Source organism: Drosophila hydei, unplaced genomic scaffold (assembly GCF_003285905.1).
Source record: "Drosophila hydei strain 15085-1641.00,03,60 unplaced genomic scaffold, DhydRS2 tig00000172-arrow-pilon, whole genome shotgun sequence".
Taxonomy (NCBI): domain Eukaryota; kingdom Metazoa; phylum Arthropoda; class Insecta; order Diptera; family Drosophilidae; genus Drosophila; species Drosophila hydei.
Genome location: NW_022045682.1, coordinates 2,637,686 through 2,657,783, shown reverse-complemented (window position 1 = coordinate 2,657,783; position 20,098 = coordinate 2,637,686). Strand labels below are relative to the sequence as shown.

The 20,098-nt window shown below is 40.3% G+C and overlaps 4 protein-coding genes across 6 annotated transcripts in view; 1 reads left to right on the top strand and 3 right to left on the bottom strand.

Annotated features, from left to right (window-relative positions):
• Nucleotides 1-1,608: 1,608 nt before the first annotated feature.
• Nucleotides 1,609-5,530, bottom strand: LOC111602458 (BTB/POZ domain-containing protein 9). 2 transcript variants are annotated; one of them, XM_023319518.2, is made up of 6 exons: nucleotides 5,072-5,530; nucleotides 4,566-4,734; nucleotides 4,340-4,502; nucleotides 2,788-2,921; nucleotides 2,063-2,730; nucleotides 1,609-1,997 (listed from the first exon to the last, which is right to left on the bottom strand). In XM_023319518.2, exons 1-6 carry the CDS (start codon nucleotides 5,233-5,235, stop codon nucleotides 1,703-1,705), a joined length of 1,593 nt encoding a protein of 530 aa, XP_023175286.2. In that variant the 5' UTR covers nucleotides 5,236-5,530; the 3' UTR covers nucleotides 1,609-1,702. The 2 variants fall into 2 exon arrangements, with proteins under 2 accessions (XP_023175286.2, XP_023175287.2); XM_023319519.2 differs by lacking the exons at nucleotides 4,340-4,502; nucleotides 4,566-4,734; nucleotides 5,072-5,530 and adding an exon at nucleotides 2,977-3,072.
• LOC111602460 (probable small nuclear ribonucleoprotein E) lies at nucleotides 3,024-3,491 on the bottom strand. The gene has a single exon (XM_023319520.2). The coding sequence runs from the start codon at nucleotides 3,389-3,391 to the stop codon at nucleotides 3,107-3,109; it is 285 nt and encodes a 94-aa protein (XP_023175288.1). The 5' UTR covers nucleotides 3,392-3,491; the 3' UTR covers nucleotides 3,024-3,106.
• On the top strand, nucleotides 3,541-4,081 carry LOC111602461 (mitochondrial import inner membrane translocase subunit Tim13). The gene is made up of 2 exons (XM_023319521.2): nucleotides 3,541-3,797; nucleotides 3,874-4,081. Exons 1-2 carry the CDS (start codon nucleotides 3,642-3,644, stop codon nucleotides 3,970-3,972), a joined length of 255 nt encoding a protein of 84 aa, XP_023175289.1. The 5' UTR covers nucleotides 3,541-3,641; the 3' UTR covers nucleotides 3,973-4,081.
• A 4,501-nt stretch (nucleotides 5,531-10,031) lies between the features above and the next one.
• The window catches only part of LOC111602512 (putative uncharacterized protein DDB_G0271606), a 114,297-nt gene continuing 104,230 nt past the window's right edge, over nucleotides 10,032-20,098 (bottom strand). For both annotated transcript variants that reach the window (XM_023319593.2, XM_030223414.1), the window contains one exon: nucleotides 10,032-12,995. In XM_023319593.2, the coding sequence (XP_023175361.2) occupies nucleotides 10,407-12,995 (2,589 nt within the window). In that variant the 3' untranslated portion in view covers nucleotides 10,032-10,406. The remainder of the gene's footprint in view (nucleotides 12,996-20,098) is intronic.

Here is a 20,098-nt window from a genome sequence, read left to right as displayed (position 1 = left end):
GTCTGAACTTATCTAATCCACTCGACAATCAGACGAAAAGATCTATAAATGACATTCTGCCAAAAAGAAACTGTCAAAAGTCAATACACAACACAACATAAGATCATATAAGATCATTTATATATATATATATGTATATGTTTATAGAGCTGCCTTATCGAAATGTGCTCTCGAGCTTTGGCCTTAACAAATTTTAACTGCCAATCTTTTGTGCAGTCACAATAAAATATATAAAACGCCAAACATCAAGTGTTTGTTGTTCGAATTTCAATTTCAATTTCAATTTCAATTCCTAATACCAATTCCCGAGCTGCGAGACGAATGACACCAAAATATTTGAGACGTTTGCCGTGGGGCGCTGCTGGCGGGGTACAGTTCGCCAATGCTCTTAGATCGTTGATCGATTCGATCAGCATAAAACTGAAAGAATAAAAAATAAAGAAAAAATCGCTTTAATTAGAACCAATTTAAAGCGTGGACCAATTTATCAGAAGCATTTTGAAAAGTAGTTGAAAACCAGTTGAGATCAACTTCAGCGCCATGTGCACACCTCTGTGAAGGGAGGGCTGGCAAGGGGCTGTGCGGGGTGGGAGGCGTGGCTGGTTGTTGTTTACTGTCTTGCTTGGCAGTCCGGACCTCATAGATCGAACTATAACTCAAACATTTGCCATTATAAGTGACTTATTATTCCAGCTAAACTGAATTGAAATTTAGCTTTTACGCATTCGATTTCCTTTGTCAATTGTCTGCGCTCTGATATGGTTTATTGTGTGGCTAGGTGTGGACCCCAAACACCAGGTTCAAGTGCACACGCCACATTGTTTTCGTTATATATATAAACTTGAGTTATTTGCAGCTGCTTGCGAGCTGAGTTACAGAAATAACTAGAAATTCAAAGGGCGCCGGGGGCTTGAACCCTCCAGGGCAATACGTTTGACTCGGAGTTGAAACTTGAATGTCAGCAGCTGTCGAGAATGGTTCCAATCAAGGTTTTTCCTTCTTTGGCGTGCACACAGAAATTATGTTAAGTTTGTGTTTGTAAATCTGTCACAAGTTTTTGTATATAAAAAAGCTTGCAGAAACTTCTAAAGTTACCCTTGCTTACTCTAGCTAAAAATCATAGCAGTTAGAGATATTGAAATTTTCTACTCAAAACTTTGACTGAAAAATATTACAGCACTTCATTATAGCCTTTGTGACATGCTTTACAGACTTATTAAAACTTATATAGCTACCCTCGTCTAGCTGAAGCTCAACACATAGAAATAAAAATGTACTGTCAAATTTTAAATATCAAACTAGATTTGACCTAGCAACCAAATCCTATAGACACTCTCGCATGCTCAGGTAGATCAGAAGTAAGAAATATATTTAGCATATTTAAAGGCAAAGTTATAAGCCCTGCTACAAACTCCTTTAACTACCCGAAGTTACGAACTTCTTTAGCTACCCTCGCACGTTTAGCTTTACACCTGGAAACAAGTTAATTATTTTGGTATTTGGCAACCCAGAAGTCCGTCAAAAATTTCCCAATCATTAATTATCATTCCATTTCTGGCTAGCTTTTGCTGTTGCCTTGTCATAAACATCTGAGACGCTGAATGGGATTACGAACTGAATCAGAATCTTTATTGCCAGCTGCGACTTTTGCTCGCTGTGCGCTGGACAACTACAAAATATTTTTTGTGTCTAATTGCTTAAGTTAGTAGCGATCATATTTCGCTTTGCTGGGCACACCCGGCGCTTGGCCATTGCTCGCCATGCTTTGGCTTTGGCTTTGACTTTGGCTCTGACTGTGGCTCTGATTGTGACCGTGGGTGGAGGCCAGCGTGTAGACCTCATAATCGCTGATCGTAAAGTTGTAGTCGCCAAAAAGTGTCACATGGGCGGCACTGGGTCCATCGTAGGAGTGTGGCAGATTGGAGTAAGAGTCAGTGTTTACGTTGCAGTTGCTCGATATGAGCAGATCAGCACCAGCGCCAAAAGTGGGACCACAGCTGTATGGATTATTAAGATTAAATGTGTACCTTGATCAACTTTTCGACACTCGATCTCAACTTACTCTGGATGATAGCAGATGGCATATGGTTTCTTTACAATATCAAACTTGACCGGCTGCTCTCCATTTGGTGGATTGAGCATAAACAAAAAAGCACGCTCCGAATGCAAATAGCCACCCTTGCGGCTTGTCTTAGCCCAGGCAACGTCCGTATAGCCACCACTAACCTCGCCATGTGCGCCAAGTCCAATCACCATGCAATTTGCGACACCATCACAATAGCGATGAAATGAGTTGGAGCCAAATCCATGTGTGGAGGCGCGAAAAACTAAACGCCAGCTTTGCTTCGGCACACCATACCAGCCATTGAGCACGGCCTGCAGTGCGAGCTTATCGTTACGCAAGATTTGCGAACCAGGAAACATGTTTACGGCAAGCCGTGGCTGCAAACGCTTATCATTGTCGATACAGTGCATATTGGGATGGAGGGCAGCATAGCGATAGCGCTCTAGAGACAGCTGCATGGGTACCGCACCTGTGGGTTCAACTTCTTCGGCAAACACCTGACTATCGATGAGCAGCAGGCGCACATGGCCCATTACGCCACTTAGGTGCTGACACACTCGTGCTCGCTCCTCCTCGGTCCAATGGGCGGTGGGTTGGGTGACGCCCGCCTGGTACTTGGCCCAGGCTAGGACACACCTCCACACTTCCGCCTCCTCCAAACAGAACTGGAACACAAACATAGTTTATATACTCTATAATAATTGATCACTGAAAACACCTACATAGTCAGATGATATGATTTTTATAAGCGCCTCCTTGGTGAGAGTAAGAAAGGAATTTGTTTTAACGCATTCGCCGGCATTTTCTCCTATGTAAATGATGCAGCGTTCCATAAACGATGCCGCGCATTTGGCACCTGTAAATAAATTTTAAGAAAATTATAATTTATGCTTATTAAATATGAACTTCACCTGGTTTCCCATTCAAAAGTCGCCAATTTCATATAAAATTTATTTTTTTTATTGTTGGTTAAGTTTTCCATTTACAGTTAATTCACTTATTAGATATTTTCTTCAGAGAAATTAGTTTAAGAATTTTAGCCTAGTCCTTAGATGGGCTAACATTCTGTATAAGCGTTATATTGTCCCCCTTGAGCATGATGCGTCCAAGATTTTTGCGTTGGCGCGTTTTGACATAAACCTCCTCGGCATCATCCAGTACCAGATTCATGTACTCATCGAAGCCCACGATGTGGCCCTCGATGCGCAGCGAAATGTTCTCGTATAGCCACACTTGGACGCGCGAACGACTTTGCAGGTAACGAAAGATCAGGTTGATGGGCTGCACCATCACCTTTTGCACCTTAGGATTGCCTTTGAAGGACATTTTGGCGATTTATAATTGAATTTCTCTTTCGTTTTATACAATTTTTCGCAAAAACGTATGCCGTTTTTTCCCTGCTTTTGTTGCCGGCGTCTTTTTCGCTGAAGCGATACTATCGACAATACAACCATAGTCACTGGAAAACACGATAACATAGTAGGCAAAATATCGATAGTTGATTACAGACCGGTTGCGTCAGAAGTCCTCATTTAGAGAAGTTTTGTGAAGTATTTGCCCAAAAATAAACACAAACATGGCTCACACTACAGTTGATAAGGGTGAAATTATGGACCAAGTGAAGCAACAAATTGCCGTTGCTAATGCACAAGAGTTGCTCACACAAATGACCACAAAATGCTTTAAGAAGTGCGTTAACAAGCCTGGAACCTCGCTGGATGCGTCGGAACAAGTGAGCATGTGACCCAATACCACAATATTAAAACGTAATTGTTTTTATGTATTAAACAATATTTATTATTTACTAGAAATGCGTATCCCTATGTATGGATCGTTTCATGGATTCATGGAACCTGATTTCGAGAACCTACGGTCAAAGGCTACAACGTGAGCAATCAAATATGTAAGCACGATGTGCTGTTGATGTGACAACCGACTGCACTTGGAGCGTTATTCGTTGATAGCAGTTAGTTCTAATTAGTTCTTCTCGTTGTATAAAAAAAAAAAAACATAAAAAACTAAATATATCATACGTGTTTTATATTTTGGTAGGTAAATAAAACGTGCTACAGAAATAATATCGAAAGCACTAACTGGCGATGTACAACAGTGTGTTGTTTTTTTACCAGCCATCGATAGTTTTGCTAACATCGAAACCAAGCAACAGCTGTTTCTTATCGAAACGCGCTCGGCTGAATGACAAATAGTTATTGTTTCTTATCGAATAAGCGCGGTAAAACGAAATTATAAATGGAAAATATAAAACTGACGCACCTGCTTTCTCATGGATATCCATAACGGCAGTTAAAAAAGTGCATGCATTATCGACAGACAGTGTGGAAATCACGTGGTCCTCGCAAGCAGCGCGCAGTTCAAAAACACCCATATCCTGGGCTAAAGTTAACATTTCAAAAACGCGATAATCTTGCAGCATTAGCTATAAGAAATTAAAAATTAAAGTAAGTGTGATGTTATCCGGAGCATTTTGCATTTAACCTACCTTTGCAGTGTAAACATACAATATGAACTGTCGAAACAATTCGGCATTAATATGCGGCAAACGTATTGCCGTCGGCGTCCCAGTGCCTGGTGCAGCAGGCGACACTGTGCAGCCCGGAATGGGAATGCGGCAGACTTCGCCACGCTTTGCGGTCTTAAAGCTTTTGCAGCTAGTATGAAAATAAAAATTGTTAATTAACTAATCACAGCAATGAGTGGCACGTGCCGTGGCCACAAAATACCAACGCGCAGTGGAACACCACCATAAAAGGACAATCAGACCAATTGGTCCGGTATTCTAGACTTTAGAGATGAGCGCGTGACTTATTTTGATTATGTGACACAAACATGAATATAAATTGAGTATCGTAACACTTAAAAATGAAATAACTCAAATTTAATGAAAGTGATGGTAATATATTTAAAAATGATATATTGATGTATATTAATAAAAATATTTTGCTTTCCAAATGTGTTTCATCACGTGCCAATTCCAATTTTACTAACCGTGCCATGAGTATGCTTCTGTGTGCGTAAATCTTTTCGTCATCCCGACCGCAAATGAAGACAACATCCGCGCTGTCCTGGTCCTCGCTCAGGCGCTGCAAATCCTCAATTAACTGCGGCAGTCCAGCCAAAGCTGGATCGTTGTGCGGCGAACGTGCGCTCATCTCTTGCAATGTTTCTCTTCGCTGCTTCAATTGGATTACTGTTGTGCTTTTGTTGTTGTTGTTCTTGCTGTGCAAATATTTTGCTCTGTTTTGTTTATGTTTTCACTTCCACGTTCCGTTTTGCCTACGCGCCTGCGCTCAAAAGAGAGCGAAACCGGTTTCGCCTGAAAATGCTTCAAGACAACGAAACAACAAAAAAAAGTAAAATATCCCACGCCACGAACTAAAATTCAGTCGAGAAAAACAATTAGATGTTAGTTTAAACTGTTCTTGTGGAGACTTTTACTAGACTACGAACTTTTAATTAATATTTATCAACGTTTCTAGTTAATTTATTATAGTTTCATTTCATTTCTTTTGAATTTTTTGCAGCTAACAATCAATTTTCATTCATGCGCACGCGCCGCGTCTCGTTTCGTTAGTTTGTTCAGACTGAAGAAGAGGCTGGTCGCTACGCTCCGATCATGACACACCGTTAACTCAGGCCCTTGGCCCTCTTCTTCTTAGCGGATTCTGGAGCGCTGTTCTGGTTGCTTTCTCTTTAGTCTTTTTTAAGAGAGAGAGAGAGACAGAGAGCAGTTTAGAGTCTGTGCAACAGGTAAGTGAATTCCGGGGAAAATTTGACTACTGAAAAGCTACATAGCTTATATTGATGCAGAATATTCATTATGTCTTAAAATCATAATCTAATAATTGAAAGTGCCATTTTAAAGATATGTATTTATTTTAATAATATATATGTGCCAATACGTTGGCTGGGCAATTTTGAACAGATAAATTATCGAGGCGCCATCCAGTTGATGTTCATGCAGAAATTGCCCTGATAGGGAAATGCATTTCGGTTTTTGTACACACTAAGGCATTCTCTATTGCTGTCGCCATCTTACGTTTCGTAGTAAACACAATTTCAAATTTTTATAGGTTTGTGTATATGCTAAACTTTTCTTAACGTTTCAGCTTGAAAGTATGCTGCATTAACCGAAAATATATTTCTACTAAGCTGCCTGAAAGCATGCACCAATTTTTAAGAAACAGTAAAATATGAATTTAAAAATGAAAATTTCCTTTACACTTTTATCTTTGTCAAATATTTATTTATGCATAATATTTACCATTTGTTTGTGTTTTGTTTTTTGTCTTGACTTTACATATGTAATAAATTTTTGTTTTTTGTTGTTTTTTTTTTAACTTTTTTATCTTATTTAATTTTTTGTTTGTTTTTTTTTTTTACTTTTTATTTGTTGCTGCACTACTTAAATATGAAACGTTGAAGTCAAATTTTCTTGTTGTTGTCCTTTAACTGTTTAATTTGATTAAACTTTTATTTTTTATTATTAAATCGCGTTGTGGTTGCATTTTTTGTTTGTTTCTGTTTTGTTTTGCCCCACAATTTGTACATTTTATTTGCATTCTGAATGTCACAATAAATATTTAAGTAAATTATATTAATAATAATATAAATACATATATATATATATATATATATATATATATGCTTATATATATATATATATATATAAATATATATGTTGACAAGACGCGGATTTCTGTATATGTTTTCTTGCGTATTTGTTTATAACTAATGCCTTTAATTGTTGTTGTTGTTGTTGTTGCTGTTGTTTTTTTGCATATTACATTATTTTTTTATTTTTTGAACAATTTTAGAGTTTTGTTTTTTTAAGCAGCTGTTTATATAATTGTTTTTTTTTTTTTTTGTAAAAATTTGTTTATAATAAAATGATTGTTTTTTAAGTTTTCTCTTTTGTTTACTTCGTTTTAGTTATATGTTATAAAAAAAACTTCTTTGGATTATTAGCAAAATAAAAATCATACAAAAAAACTTTGTTTATTTTTTTATATAATTTTGTTCATTTGTAAAATTTGGCCTTTTATGTGTAAAAAATCTGCTGAAAACCGTTTTTGATTAACCTTTATTTTTATAATGTTTTTATCAATTTTTATTTTGTGTTTATTAAACAGGCCAACATGATTTGGTAAACGAAAATTTTACTAAGCTGAAGTTGAAAGTAGAATAAACTCTGATTGATCATAGCTGATCACAACTGATTCCAACTGATCATAAGTGATCACAATAGATCGCACTTGAGAATAAGTGATATTAGCTGATCACGATTGAACACAACTGATCACAGCTGATAACAACTGAACACAGTTGATCACTGATCAGTTTTTTTATCCAATTGTTTTCTTTTTTATTTATTTGAGTTGTTTTCATATTAAAATATAATTTTGTTTTAATAAAAACTTTCTGCTATCTGAAGCTTCTACTGCTTCAGCTTCAAACATGGTTTAAAATATTGAACAATTTAATTTGATCAACGCGATATCTTCTATTTCCTGCATAGTTCTCTTGCCCATCCTCTAAATCCTTTGTCTGCCTCACTTGCTCTGACTGAAGCAGCACGTGTTAGATAAACATTTTTAAAAATTTGAAAAGGTATTTTGTATTTAAGAAGTATATAACTTACATATCTTAAAAAATGAGAAATTCTGCTTCAATGTTTCAATAAAAATTAATTTATTGTTTAGCAAAACTTTCAAAATCCTATTGTTAAAATAGCTCTATTTGATTTCCAATTTAAATATAGCATATCTAAAAGCCTTTAGAAATTATATAATCCAATAACTGTAATAATAATAATATTTAATTGTCATCAATAATTTAGTTTAAAACTTTTGTTGGCCTGTGTAAATTTGTTGCGGGTTCTGTGGGAAGTGTTTTGCTTTTTGCTTCTGATTCCTTTTCCTTTTTTACTTTTCTTCGTCTTTTTCTAAATGAAAATAAAAAATAATTAATGTACAATAATTTAATTTTGTTTGTTTGTTTTTTTTTTTGTTTTTTATTTACTTTTGCATAGCAATTTGTAATTCTTTTTTCTCTTCGTTTTTTTGCGTATAATTTAAATAACTTTTAAATTTGCATAACAATTGTTTTTTTGTTTTATGTTGTTTTGTTTAAGTTATTAAACTTTAAATGTATATATATATTTTTTAATTTTAAATTTTAATATTAATTTTAATTTTAAGTTTTATTTTTTTTATTTCTGTTATTTTTTTTTGTATATTAAATTTACAATTTTACACAATTTTAGAAATTTTGGTTTAAAGTTTTAATTTTGTGTTGTTTTTCGAAATTCACTTAGAAACACAAACTCAGGGCGTTTTTTTTGTCAGTGTTCTTTTAGAAAGTACAAAACACACAGGCGTAATTAAAATTTAAGATATATATATATATATAGGAATATATATATATGTTTAACAAAAGTTTATAGATTTTTGAAATCTTGGCTCTTGGCTTGGCTACGTTTCTCTTCTTCTTTTTGTATCAACTGCTTCTTCTTCCCCAAACAGTGTTGGCAACGAACTAAAGAAAATGGTGCGTCACATGCCGATAGATCGTCAGTGAACGATAGCTATCGGTTGAAATGATATTTACAATAACAATTACGAGTATTTGCCGTTCACAATAGAAACTGCTTAAGAACTAGTTTGTTTAGCATTTCTTTTGTTTGCGTTTTTGTTGTTGGTTTTGTTAATTAATTAATGTTTTTCTTTTAGGGTTTGTTTATAGACTAATTAACTAAATGCCTACAAAGCGCTGCTTACAAAGTGAAACAGAAAAGTTTTACAGTTAATTTAAATTTTTATAATAAATATTTATGTTCATATATATATATATATATTTGTAAGTTATATATATAATATATATTCATGTATTGTTTCTTTGTTTTAATCAAACGCGCCAACTTGTTCAGTGTTGTAAAATATGTTAAATATTACGTTACGTTACGTTAAGATTGGTTTAGCAATTCGTTTATCTTAACGTTGTCCGTTGCGTCACATGACGTTACATTGCATTGCATAACGTAACGTAATTACGTCACGTCACATTGCACAGCATTACGCAATGTTAAGTTACATTGCATATGTAACGAACATTATATTATGAACCAGACAGCCACATTGCATTATATAACGTTAAGTTGCAATGCATTACGTAACGTAAAGTATCTTTGCATAGGTTTTCATACAATATATTGTAGTACGTCACGTTATGTTAAAATGCACATGCTAACGTTACGTTACACCACAATCACGTAACGCCAAGTGACGTAACGCATCGTTAAGATTGGCTTAGCAATTCGTTTTTGTTTCTTAACCTTTTTTAATTTGTTTTCTATTTTGTATCTTTTATGTTTTATATTTAATATTTTCATTTTATTTTTTATTCAGTGGTGGGTTCATTTTGTGTGTGTATTTGTTGTCTCGCTCTCGCAACGCGCGCGCTCTGCTCTTACGTTTACGTTGTCTCTTACTCCTTCTAACGGTTTCAGCTTAAAATTAATTAGTTAAATTAAACTAAAATAAAAACTAAAAAACTTAAATTAAAAAATTTAAATAAAAATTAAAAGTTCGTTATTTTTACTGTGGATGCCTGTAGTTAAAAAAAAATATATTCAGTGTTGAATAATTTGCTAAAAATTGTTTTGCAAGCCTCGCTTTGAGTTAATATTTTTTTCATCTTTTTTAATGTCTTCAATGTGTTTAATAACTAATCGTTAAAATTAAAAATTAAAATAATAATAAGAAACACACACGCATAAATTAATTAAATTTTTTGTTTTTTCTTTTAATTTCATTTTTGTTTTTTTTTTTTTTGTTTTTTTTTTTATTCATTTAAAGCTTTGGTTTCAATGTTCATAATTTCTGCAGCAGAGTTGAAGAAATTGTTATAAAGAAATTATAGAAATAGTTTTTAAAATTGTATTGTTAATTTTTGTTTTATGTTTTTTTTTTTTTCATAAAGAACAGCGAATTTTTTGGAAGCCTAACAAATTTGTTGTGTTATACGTGAGATCAAAACAAGCTACAAATAAAAAAAGGTTTTAGAGAAAGTGTTGAAAAACGTTTCGTTTTTTGTTTTTGTTTTAAGCAATTTTCGTGTGCGTTAAGCAGCGTTGAGCATGATTTTGTTTTTTTTCTTCTTTCTGTTTTCATTTGCTTCTTGTAAACTCTTAAACTAAGCTTAGTGTGTGTGTGTGTGAAAGAGACGACTATATGAGCTAAGTTCTAAGTGTTAATTGCAATGCGTTTGCAGCTGGCGGGCAGGGCTTTTAGGGGCGGGGGCCGAAGGGGCGAGGTTGTGCGGCTTAGACAATTTCCTTTTTGATTTGTAATTCGCAGTTCGTTGTTGTTGTAATTGGCGGCGTTTGCTTTTTGCTTGCTTTGGTGGCCATTAAAATGGGCCGCGCTGCTGGCGCTGGCGTCGCCTCTGCTGCCGCTGGCAGTGCAGCGGCATCGCGACGCTGACGTCGCTGCTGCTGCTGCTGCTGCTGCAGTTGTTGTGTTTGCAGTTGCTGTCGCTGCTGTAGCGGCATTTCATCATCATCTGAATCCTCTGACTGCTTCTGCTGCTGTCGTTGCTCTGCTCGCTCTAGCTGCGCTTCCTCCTGCTCCTGCTCCTGCTCATGCTCCTCTTCCTCCTCCTCTTCGCTGCACATTTGCGTCTTCTTCATGGCCGTCTCTTCGCTGCTGTTGCTGCCGTCGAACAGCTGGCCAGCCGTTGCTGCTGAATCTGGAGATTGAGGCGTGGTCGCTGTGGGCGGCTTAGCTAGCGCGCTGCTATGCGGCGCCTGCGCCGTGCGTTCGATCTGCTCAGCCAGATCCATTTCGTGGTCGTGCTCCTCCAACTCCTCCTCCTCGTCGTCCTCTTCAACGCTGCTGCGACTTGCACTTGGACTCTTGGCATGTCCGTTCGACTGCAGCTTGAGACGCTTGCTTGCTGGCGCTTCCTCCTCCTCCTGCTGCTGCTGCTGCTGCGTCTCTTTCTGCTGCACAACAGTTGCGCAACAGTTGAGCGAGCTGTTTACTTTGCTGCTGTTATTGTTGTTGTTGTTGTTGTTGTTGTTGGCCTGATCCTGATTGAGCGTTTCATTGCTATCCGCTTCGTCAGCGCCCAGCAGCAGCTCCTCCTCCTCTTCCTCCTCATCGTCTAGCTCCTCCATCTCCTCGTCCTCCTCCTCCTCTTCGAGCAGCGTTTGCTGCTTCAATGGCACCACACGCAGCTTGTCCAGCGTCTCCAATTGCCGCCGGCAACGCTGCAGCTGCTCACGCAGCTCTCCGATCTCCTCCTCCCGCTTGTGCAGCAGCTCGCTCAGCTGCCCGTTCGACTCGCGATACTTTTGATTCTCGTGCAACAGTCGCTGCAGCAGGTGCAGCACGCGCTCGCGATCCTTCGACCTGGTGTCCCGCAGCGCATCCACGGCCAACTCCCAAGGCGGCAAGTGCATCGCACTGCTATCCGGCTCGCCATGAAGGCTGTCATCATCCGTATCCGTCGACAGCTCAAACTCGCTGCCCAAATGTGATTTGCCATTCAGTTGCAACTGTTGCTGCTGCTGCTGCTGTTGTTGTTGCAGTTGCATGAGTTGCTGCTGCTGCTGCTGCTGCTGCTGCTTGGCATGTGGCGAGCTAACCACATTGGAGGAGTGCGTGCTGAGATTGAGGCCTGCGCTGGAAGACTGCGTGGGCGAGTAGCCAGCCTTGTAGTAGATGGGCTGCACAGCAGCAACAGTTGCTGCTGCTGCTGCTGCTGGTGCTACAATTGTTGTTGTTGCTGAAGAGGCTGTTGCTGCTGCTGGCGCTGCTGTTGCTGCTGCTGCTGCTGCTGCTGGCGCTGGCAGCGGTTGGCTCATCAGATTCTTGTTGATTCTAATGCGACTTGGTTCACTGTGATTGCTGCTGCTGGGCAGCAGCTTGGCGTGCTGATTGACGGTGGCTATGATGTGGTTGCTCAGCGGAAGAGCAACAGCAACTGTTGCTGCTGTTGGGTGGGCAGCAACTGTCGCTGCCGCTGCCGCTGCAGCTGGCACCGGCGATGTGGAGGAGGTAATCTCATTGCTGCCCGCCGAAAACTCCTCGGCTGGCACCTGACGAACGACAGCAACAGGCGCTGCCTTGGGCATGGGTGAGCTGCTGTTGCTGCTGTTGCTGTGGTTGCTGTGGTTGCTGTGGTTGCTGTTGCTGCTGCTGTTGCTGTGATTGCTATGGCTGCTCTGGCTGCCATTGGGCATTGGCTCGCGCTCGACGCCAGCTGGCGGCGTTGCGGCGCGCTCCTGCTTGATGTGCAGCTGCAGCTCGCGCTGCTCCAGCTCGCGCTGACGTTCGCGCTCCTTGCTCAGGATGCTCTTGCGCGGAGCGAGCGCCACATTGGGCTGATAGGTGCGCTCGAAGCGTTCGCGATCTGTGCTCCGTACCACGCGCTCCGGATTCTGCAGCTCCGGCGGCTCCTGGCAGGCGTAGGGCAGCGAGGACAACGCGCTGTACGCGTGCAAATAGGCGCTGGCCGTTGGCTTCACGGCGTGCCACGGCTGGAAGGCGCTGCTCGAGAGCGGATGCTGCGACACCACCCGCTCGCGCTCCCGCTCCCGCTCCCGCTCCCTCTCGCGCTCTCGCTCGCGCTCCCTGTGCTGCATGCAGTGGGCATACATCATCTGATAGTGCTGTATGCCCAGCGGATAGTAGTTATCCAAGGCGGCTGCCTTTAGCTTCTTGCTCGGAATGTCCAACAGCTCGACTCGCGCTCCATGGTGCGGATGGGTGTGGGGATGATGCTTCAGGCTGGCGGGCAGCGCTTGATGCGCTCCCGCCGGCTGCGATGGCGGCAGCGGCGGCGGCGGCGCTGGCGCCACCAAGCCCAGCGGCAACAGCAGCGACTCCTCCATCAACATTTCCACCTGCTGCAAGAGAGAGAGAGACAGAGAGAGAAGGTGAGTGAGCTGCCTGACGGTTATTAGAAAATTGATCGGCCATAAAAATAGATGCTGGCGAAACCAGTAGCCGTTGGCCATTAATTTGAATGGCCAGCGCGCCGTCGCCAGCATCGTTTTCGACGCGGCTAATTATAAACAAACAAGTGGCCCAGACAGGATCAGCGGCAGCAGCGATCCGAGCGCCCCAACTCCAACTGCTAAACGCCCCGCGGTTATGGCGCCAATTGTCATTGAGACAGGCGGCCAATGCGAATTGCCTACCGAAATACACTGCACAAAATTGTGCGACACTTAGAGTAGTCACTTGACTTATCCAATATTTTGAATACAATTTCGAATAGATATAAATTAAGTGAAGTTCAGTTTAGCCCTATTAAGACAGAGAGGGGCGTGGCTTGGTGCTTGCATGGCTCTATTTGGCTATGCACAATCAGCAGATGAAGCTTTGCTGAGCTGCCCAAGTCCAACTGTTTGCTTGTCCTTGCGTCTCTCATTCCTTTCATTTATGCCTCTCTCCTCGCTTCTGCCTTTCCATACGTAGCTAGGTAGACTTGCTGAATCAGTGACTATATGTAAGGGACTCCGGGTATCAGCTAGTCGAGCACTTCCCACTAAAGCCGCCTAATGTTTCGCTCAGTGTGCATGTGTCAAAAGGAGTTGTTTGGCTTCTTTGACTGGCATATTTTGCATTATCATGCAGCGACATGCGGCACATGGAGGATGGCTGGCTAGCTGGCTGGTTGACTGGTTCTCTGGCTCTCTGCTATCTTTCGATTTGCTTGGGGTTCGCGTGTTTGCCTAGCTGTTAAAATGATTGGCACCGCGGCCAATTATGGCCCCGTCGACTGAGCCATAAAGTGATTTTGAATGGAGGCGGCGCCAGTTGCCAGTTGCCAGTTGCCAGTTCTTCTTCTGCTTCTTTTGCTGGAGGTGTCACTGCGGCAGTTCAGCAAATGGACAGCTAAAAAGATGGCCAAGTTATTGGCCATTCGGTTGTTGGCTAACCAAGCACTTGGCCATTAGAAGCTTACAAGCCAACTAATCGCTGGCTTAGCCGATAATGATGAGCTGTCATTAAACGTAGAGTCATTAGCAGAGCAATGCCAAAACGTGAAAACGATTACGATAACGATTACGATTAAACCTATTCGATTGCTGTGCAAATGTCAGCATCAATGCAGTTAATCGATGTGACCATGCAAGACAGGTGTGGAAAGTTGCATTCAAGTGCCTAAAGGTGTTGAGGCATTTACTGATGATTAAGCTTCGATAATTGTCTATCGATTATGTAATTTCGGCTCGATAGGTTAATGTTTGAAAGTCAATTTTAATAGCTATATTAACATTATATAAATGGTTAAGGTAGTTACAAAAAAGTGTATAATAATGATCGATTGTTGATTGAGCAGTATATTTAAGAAAAAGTTATCGATTATTTTATTTATCTTATCAACTATTTAATCGATAACTCATCGGATGAATTTCAAATCCAACTTATATTTACCTCTAAATTCCCCAGGATAATCCCCTCATATGCTCTACTTATTGTTGTCATATATTTCAAGCTTACGGACTCCTCCATACAGCAAAGATCACACGCCCAAGGCGAATGGCTACAAAGTATGCAACATAAATTGCTAAACAGCTGAGCAACCCAAAAACACAAAAACTTATATGAAAAAAAAAGGAGAAGAAGAAAAGAGAAGAAGCAATGGGGCGAGAGGAGGGGGTAAAGAGTAGTGCAAGCCCCTCACTAACTATGCAAACAACAAGCAAACAAACAACGCAGTTAACTGAAACGTTGCGGCCGTAACTTGGCCAAAACGATGGCTAAACACAAGTTGGCCAAAATGTGGCGACGCGACGGCGACTGCGTTCTGCTCAAAAATGTTAAACAGAGATTAAGCCAGGAGCAAAGGCAACATAAAGAGCGAGAGAGGGAGACGAAGAGGAGGGCGAGAGGAGAGGTTAAAGATATAGAAGCGGCGATAACCAAACTGGAAGTCAGGCACAAACAACAGGAGAGAAAGAGATGGGGAGAGAGAGAGTTAAAGCGGGAGGCAAGGCGAGACTAAGCCATGTAAACAGCGGACGAGTGGGGATGGGGAAATACAGGCAAAAACTAAAGATATAGACGCAGCGATAAGCAAACTGAAAGTCAGAACACAAAAAAAGACAGCGAGAGAGTGAGAGAGAGAGAGAGAGAGCGAGGGGCGCTGTAAGACACAAATGAACCATTAAACAGCAAAATCATAAAAATCAAGAGCCATAAAGAAGTCGTCGAAGGAGCGCCAGTAACAAACAGAGTACAGCACACAGCAGTTCACGAACACACACACACACATACCCATAAGACGGACACTCACAGCTGAATCAGAAGCAGAGTAGAACAGCGAAAGAGAGAGAGCGGAAGAGGCAGAGCCGACTGTCGCCTTTTTTAACTGTACGCAGATGGCAGTCACCGATAGATGACGAGGACAGCAGCAGCAGCGGCAACAGCAACAGCGCTAGAAGCGAAGTGAGGAGAGCAGAGAGCTGGAATTGTAGCGGGTGCTACTGGTTAGCTGGCCACAGTTAGCTTTTGGCGCACGCCTCTCGTCGTCCCGCTGATGGCGCAATGACAAATTGCACCAAGAGACAGTCGAAGTTAAGCGGAAAGAAGGAGAGGCAGAAAAAGGAGCAACCGACGTAGGTAGCAGAAGCTGCCGTGTAGAACTGGGTGCGGGTGCCGATCGGTACAGTCAGTGCAGTGCAGCAGCTGCTTCAGTTGATGCTGCTTCTGCTGCTGCTTAAGTCCAAGGTCTTTTGCCATAACTCAACACTCAAAGAAAAAATTGGAAACACAAGTCAGAGCGAGACATTAAATACACTACAAAAAATACTCTGCGAGGTGGACTAAATCTTCAGATAGAAATCGAATAGATACAGTGTAGAATTTATAGATTCTTTCTTGGGCAATTAACTGTCTAAACAAATCTCATTCTATTTGAACAACTTGAAAAATAATATTTTGAGCTATGAGATTCTTATATTTTTATATACACACATAACATTAACTAACTAGAGAGCTAAACTAAGATACTCGCTGTTCGCCTTTTTGTATAGAGTGAAAGACACACCTTAGCGAAGTTTATGAGCAAAGTTATGTTGTCCCCAATTGCAAGTGTAAAATAAAATAATTGCGCCCAAGTGGCGCAGTCGAAGAGTCACCAAAAAAGACGTAGAAGAAGATAAAGAAGAAGAGGTGAGCAGAGGAGAGAGGAGTAGACACGACAAGGAGAGCCTTGGCAGGCGACATGACTTTGCTTGACGATAAGATCAAGATGAAGAGAGCAGAGGCAAGTACATGTTAGTGTGTGTGTATATGTGAGAGAGAGATTACGCGCGTGTGTGTGCGTGTGTAAGCCATTGATTTAGTTTGACAATTATGCAGAGCGGACTTTGACTTGAGCTGTAGCTAGTTTTTGTGGGTTAGTCTGCTTGGCAGTTGATGAGGAGCATTGAAAATGGAGCAGCGACTCATAAGCAAAAGGCAAATACGACACACGTTATTAAACCACCATATTAAATAGCAAATTGGAACTGATTATAATTAATAATTCTATTAATTTAGATGAATTTGCTTTGAATTCTCGAGGAAAGGAGCTTCTTCTGTATTTTGAGCTATTGGAACTTAAGTTCCAATCGGGAATATTAAAAAAATCAGAATAATATCAATTGAAAATCAATTTTAATACTGTGCAGTTCAAAGTTAGTGAAAGATTTAGTTGGCGTCGACGTCGGCATCAGCGTAGCTGCTGCGCTGTCAGCTACATCTGCATTTCTTGGCGTCCGTTGCACCAGCTCCCTTCCTCCCCCATAGTCAGCGCACCTCTCATTTTACCTCTCCCTCTCGCTCCCATCCCGCTTTTGCCGCTGTCTGCGTCTGGCGTGGCTTTAAACTTGTTTGCCAAGCGCGATTCGCATCGAATCGGTTCGAATCGAATCGACGTTGAAAGTCGCGAATCGAGAGACGACATTGCCATCCCCCAAAGTCGCGACATTTACAATTTTAATTCGTGTTTTTGTTGTTGCTGTTGATCTTGTCAGTGCAGTCAGCGTGTGTAAGCGAGTGACGGCGAGGGAGAGGAAGATAGAGAGAGAGGAGTGACTTAAAGCAAAGCAGGCGCACAAGAAGAAGGCGCAATTGCATGCGCAGCTTGCAAAACGTAATATGGTGATGGCTATTCAAATACCCTAGAAATTGTTGTAAGTACCATTACAAATTAAATAAAAAAATATACATTCTAGATACATACAGATTCAAGATATTAGAATTAATATGATATAAAATTGGTATATACATTTATAACTCATACTTTTTAATGAGAGAGAGAGCAACACTCAAACTTTTGGTTGAAGAACATTAAATATCCTAGAAAAACTGCCTTCTGAATATAAATTCCGAGACCTTATTTAAATAGGAGCCTATTTTCTCAGCTTTGTACTGAAAATTTTGATTCTCAGTTCTTATCTATATCTTTCACACATCATCTCAATTCTTTTGTTAATCAGCTCATTAGAGAAGGCTTTATAGCACCTGAAGTTCAGTTGCTGATGTGTGGGCTGCTCATATCTCGTATGCTAGTACCATTCAAAAGATCATAATGATATACATACGTATATATATATATATATGTATATATAGCATATATCTGCATTAATGGCTGATTTAATTATGTAGCCTGAGGAAATGAAAGTCTAATAAAACTATGAAAAAACCAAAACACAATTAAACTAAAACTGTAAAAGCTGGGCAAGAAGACGAACGAGAAGTAGGTAGCAGAATGAAAGAGAGAGGTGGGTAAGGGGATTGAAATAAAAAAAATATATATATATAAAAAAGAAGAACATATTTAAATCAACTTTAATGAAGTCGAAAACAAATTCCATTGCAACTAGTTGCTCTGCCTCGCTGGCTGCATATTTCTGCCGATTTAATGAGCGAGAGCGAGAGAGTGCGAAGGGTATGAGAGGGCGAGAGAATGGGGGGATCTTAGTAGCTGTAGCGACTAAATGAAACTGAAACCGCGCGTAAAATAAATAAAAGGCTAATGCATTGTGCACTAAATCATTGGATGTAGACTCGCAAGCCAACATACACTGCGAGAAATGACGGTGCCGGAAATACTATTAATTATTAGGTATGCTATAAGTAAGTTATGAATATGTGTATATATTTTTTATTTTTTTTTTTGTGATTTTCATGTATAAAAGAAATTTTATGCGGTTTCACAAATTAAATGAATTAGACTACTACTAGACTGCTACCTCATTTTCTCTCAGTGCACACTCATACATGTGGTCTCTCTCCCCTTCCCCGCTTCGCTCTTGCTCTGCTGCTCGTCGTCTACAATTTCACTGTCCAATTAGCGTGCGACGTTTTGAATGATGACCGTCAGTCAGACAATGCTCGGTCGCAGTCGCAGTAGCCGTCGCTGTCGCCGTTGCAGTCGCTGCTTTAGGCAAGGGTTACCCTACTGCATAATCCCATTCTGTGCTGTCTCTCTCTCTTCTCGTCCTCCTTCTCTCTGTGCTATGTTAATCTGTACAACAAAAAGCAGCAACAAATTGCATTGGGCACATTGCATTTTTATGACAGCTGCCGCGCAATATTTTTCAAATTTACGACTATTCGCATTTAACTGCAGCTACTGTAGAGTTATAGCTACCTCCCCCTACCACCTGCCCCTCTTTTGCTGCTCTAATCAAGCAACTACAATTTCTCTCTCTCTCTCTCTTTCGCTCTCAAATTTATTGTCATTAATCATGGATGGCGAACTGAATCGCAAGAGCAACTGCATTGTCATTATCATTGGCCATGGCTTTGATGTTGCTGCTTCGATTGTTGCTGCTTTTATTGATCGGCAACATGTTGCCGCAACATGGCAATTAAGGCTGGCCACATTTGTTTCCCCCAGCCCAGCAACAACATCCATCCTGGTTTATTCCTTCTAGCTAAGTCAAATTTATTTGTTGCTCTAGCTACATTGTACTTACGATACTCTAACATTAAAGCATTATTACAGTCCGTCATTCAATTTGTTTGGCCTAATGGCATCAAAGCGTGCCGCTGCTGTGAATTGCATTCGAGGAATTCCATAAAAAATTAGCTCTCATTCTCATAAACAGACACTGATTGCATTTCATTGTTGAACTAACTAGAACTATATCAATGTATATATACATATATGTCTACTATATGTAGCTATTGCTGCTAATTTACCCACTCATGACTTGAGCTGCCTTTCTCACTAAAGATTTTGAAAAGTGGAAAATTGGTGAAAATCTTTCTTAGTGCAATGCTTTAAGATTTAATTTTTTTTAAAATGCAAAAATGAAAATAAAATATTTTTTTTTGCAAAATTAAAACTTTTAAATTTGTTAAATTTTTTTTTAAGTATATTAAACATTTTTTAATTTTTTATTTTTGCCAACTTTTGAATATTTTTACCTTGCGCCTTCTGTTTTTTTATAGAGACGACAAGCTGAATGCTCTGCACTTTTCATGTCATTAATAGTTTTTCTGCTTCTTCCTCTTTCACCCCACTTTCCTGTTGTTGTTGTTGTCGCTGTCGCTGTCCCGTTCGTATATGGGCAAGATAAATGTTGACTTTGTCAGTTGGCCAGCTTGGGCTGCCTTCATTACGGGCCATTTGTTTGCTGCATAATTGGCCCAGGCAATTGGGCCAGTAAATTTATGATTTGTGCAACAGTGAGAGAGACGGAGACAGGCAGATAGGCAGAGGGACACTGAGAGTTGAACGGTAAATTGCATCTCGGCCAGATATTTGATAGCTTCGATATAGTTGTTGTGCCTCGCCAGGCAAAGAAACAAGAGATTTCCTTCGCTCTGCCGGGGCCATGGAGATCAAGCAGGCTGGCTGGCAGACAGCAGCTAAATGCCACGCCCACTGCCCATCAAATGTGGCATGGGCGTTGACCAAAGCTGCGGCCAAACTCATGTCATTTAAATTAAAAAGTTGAAATACAGCAAAAGCAAAGAAAAAGCATAAGAACTAAGCAGGAAA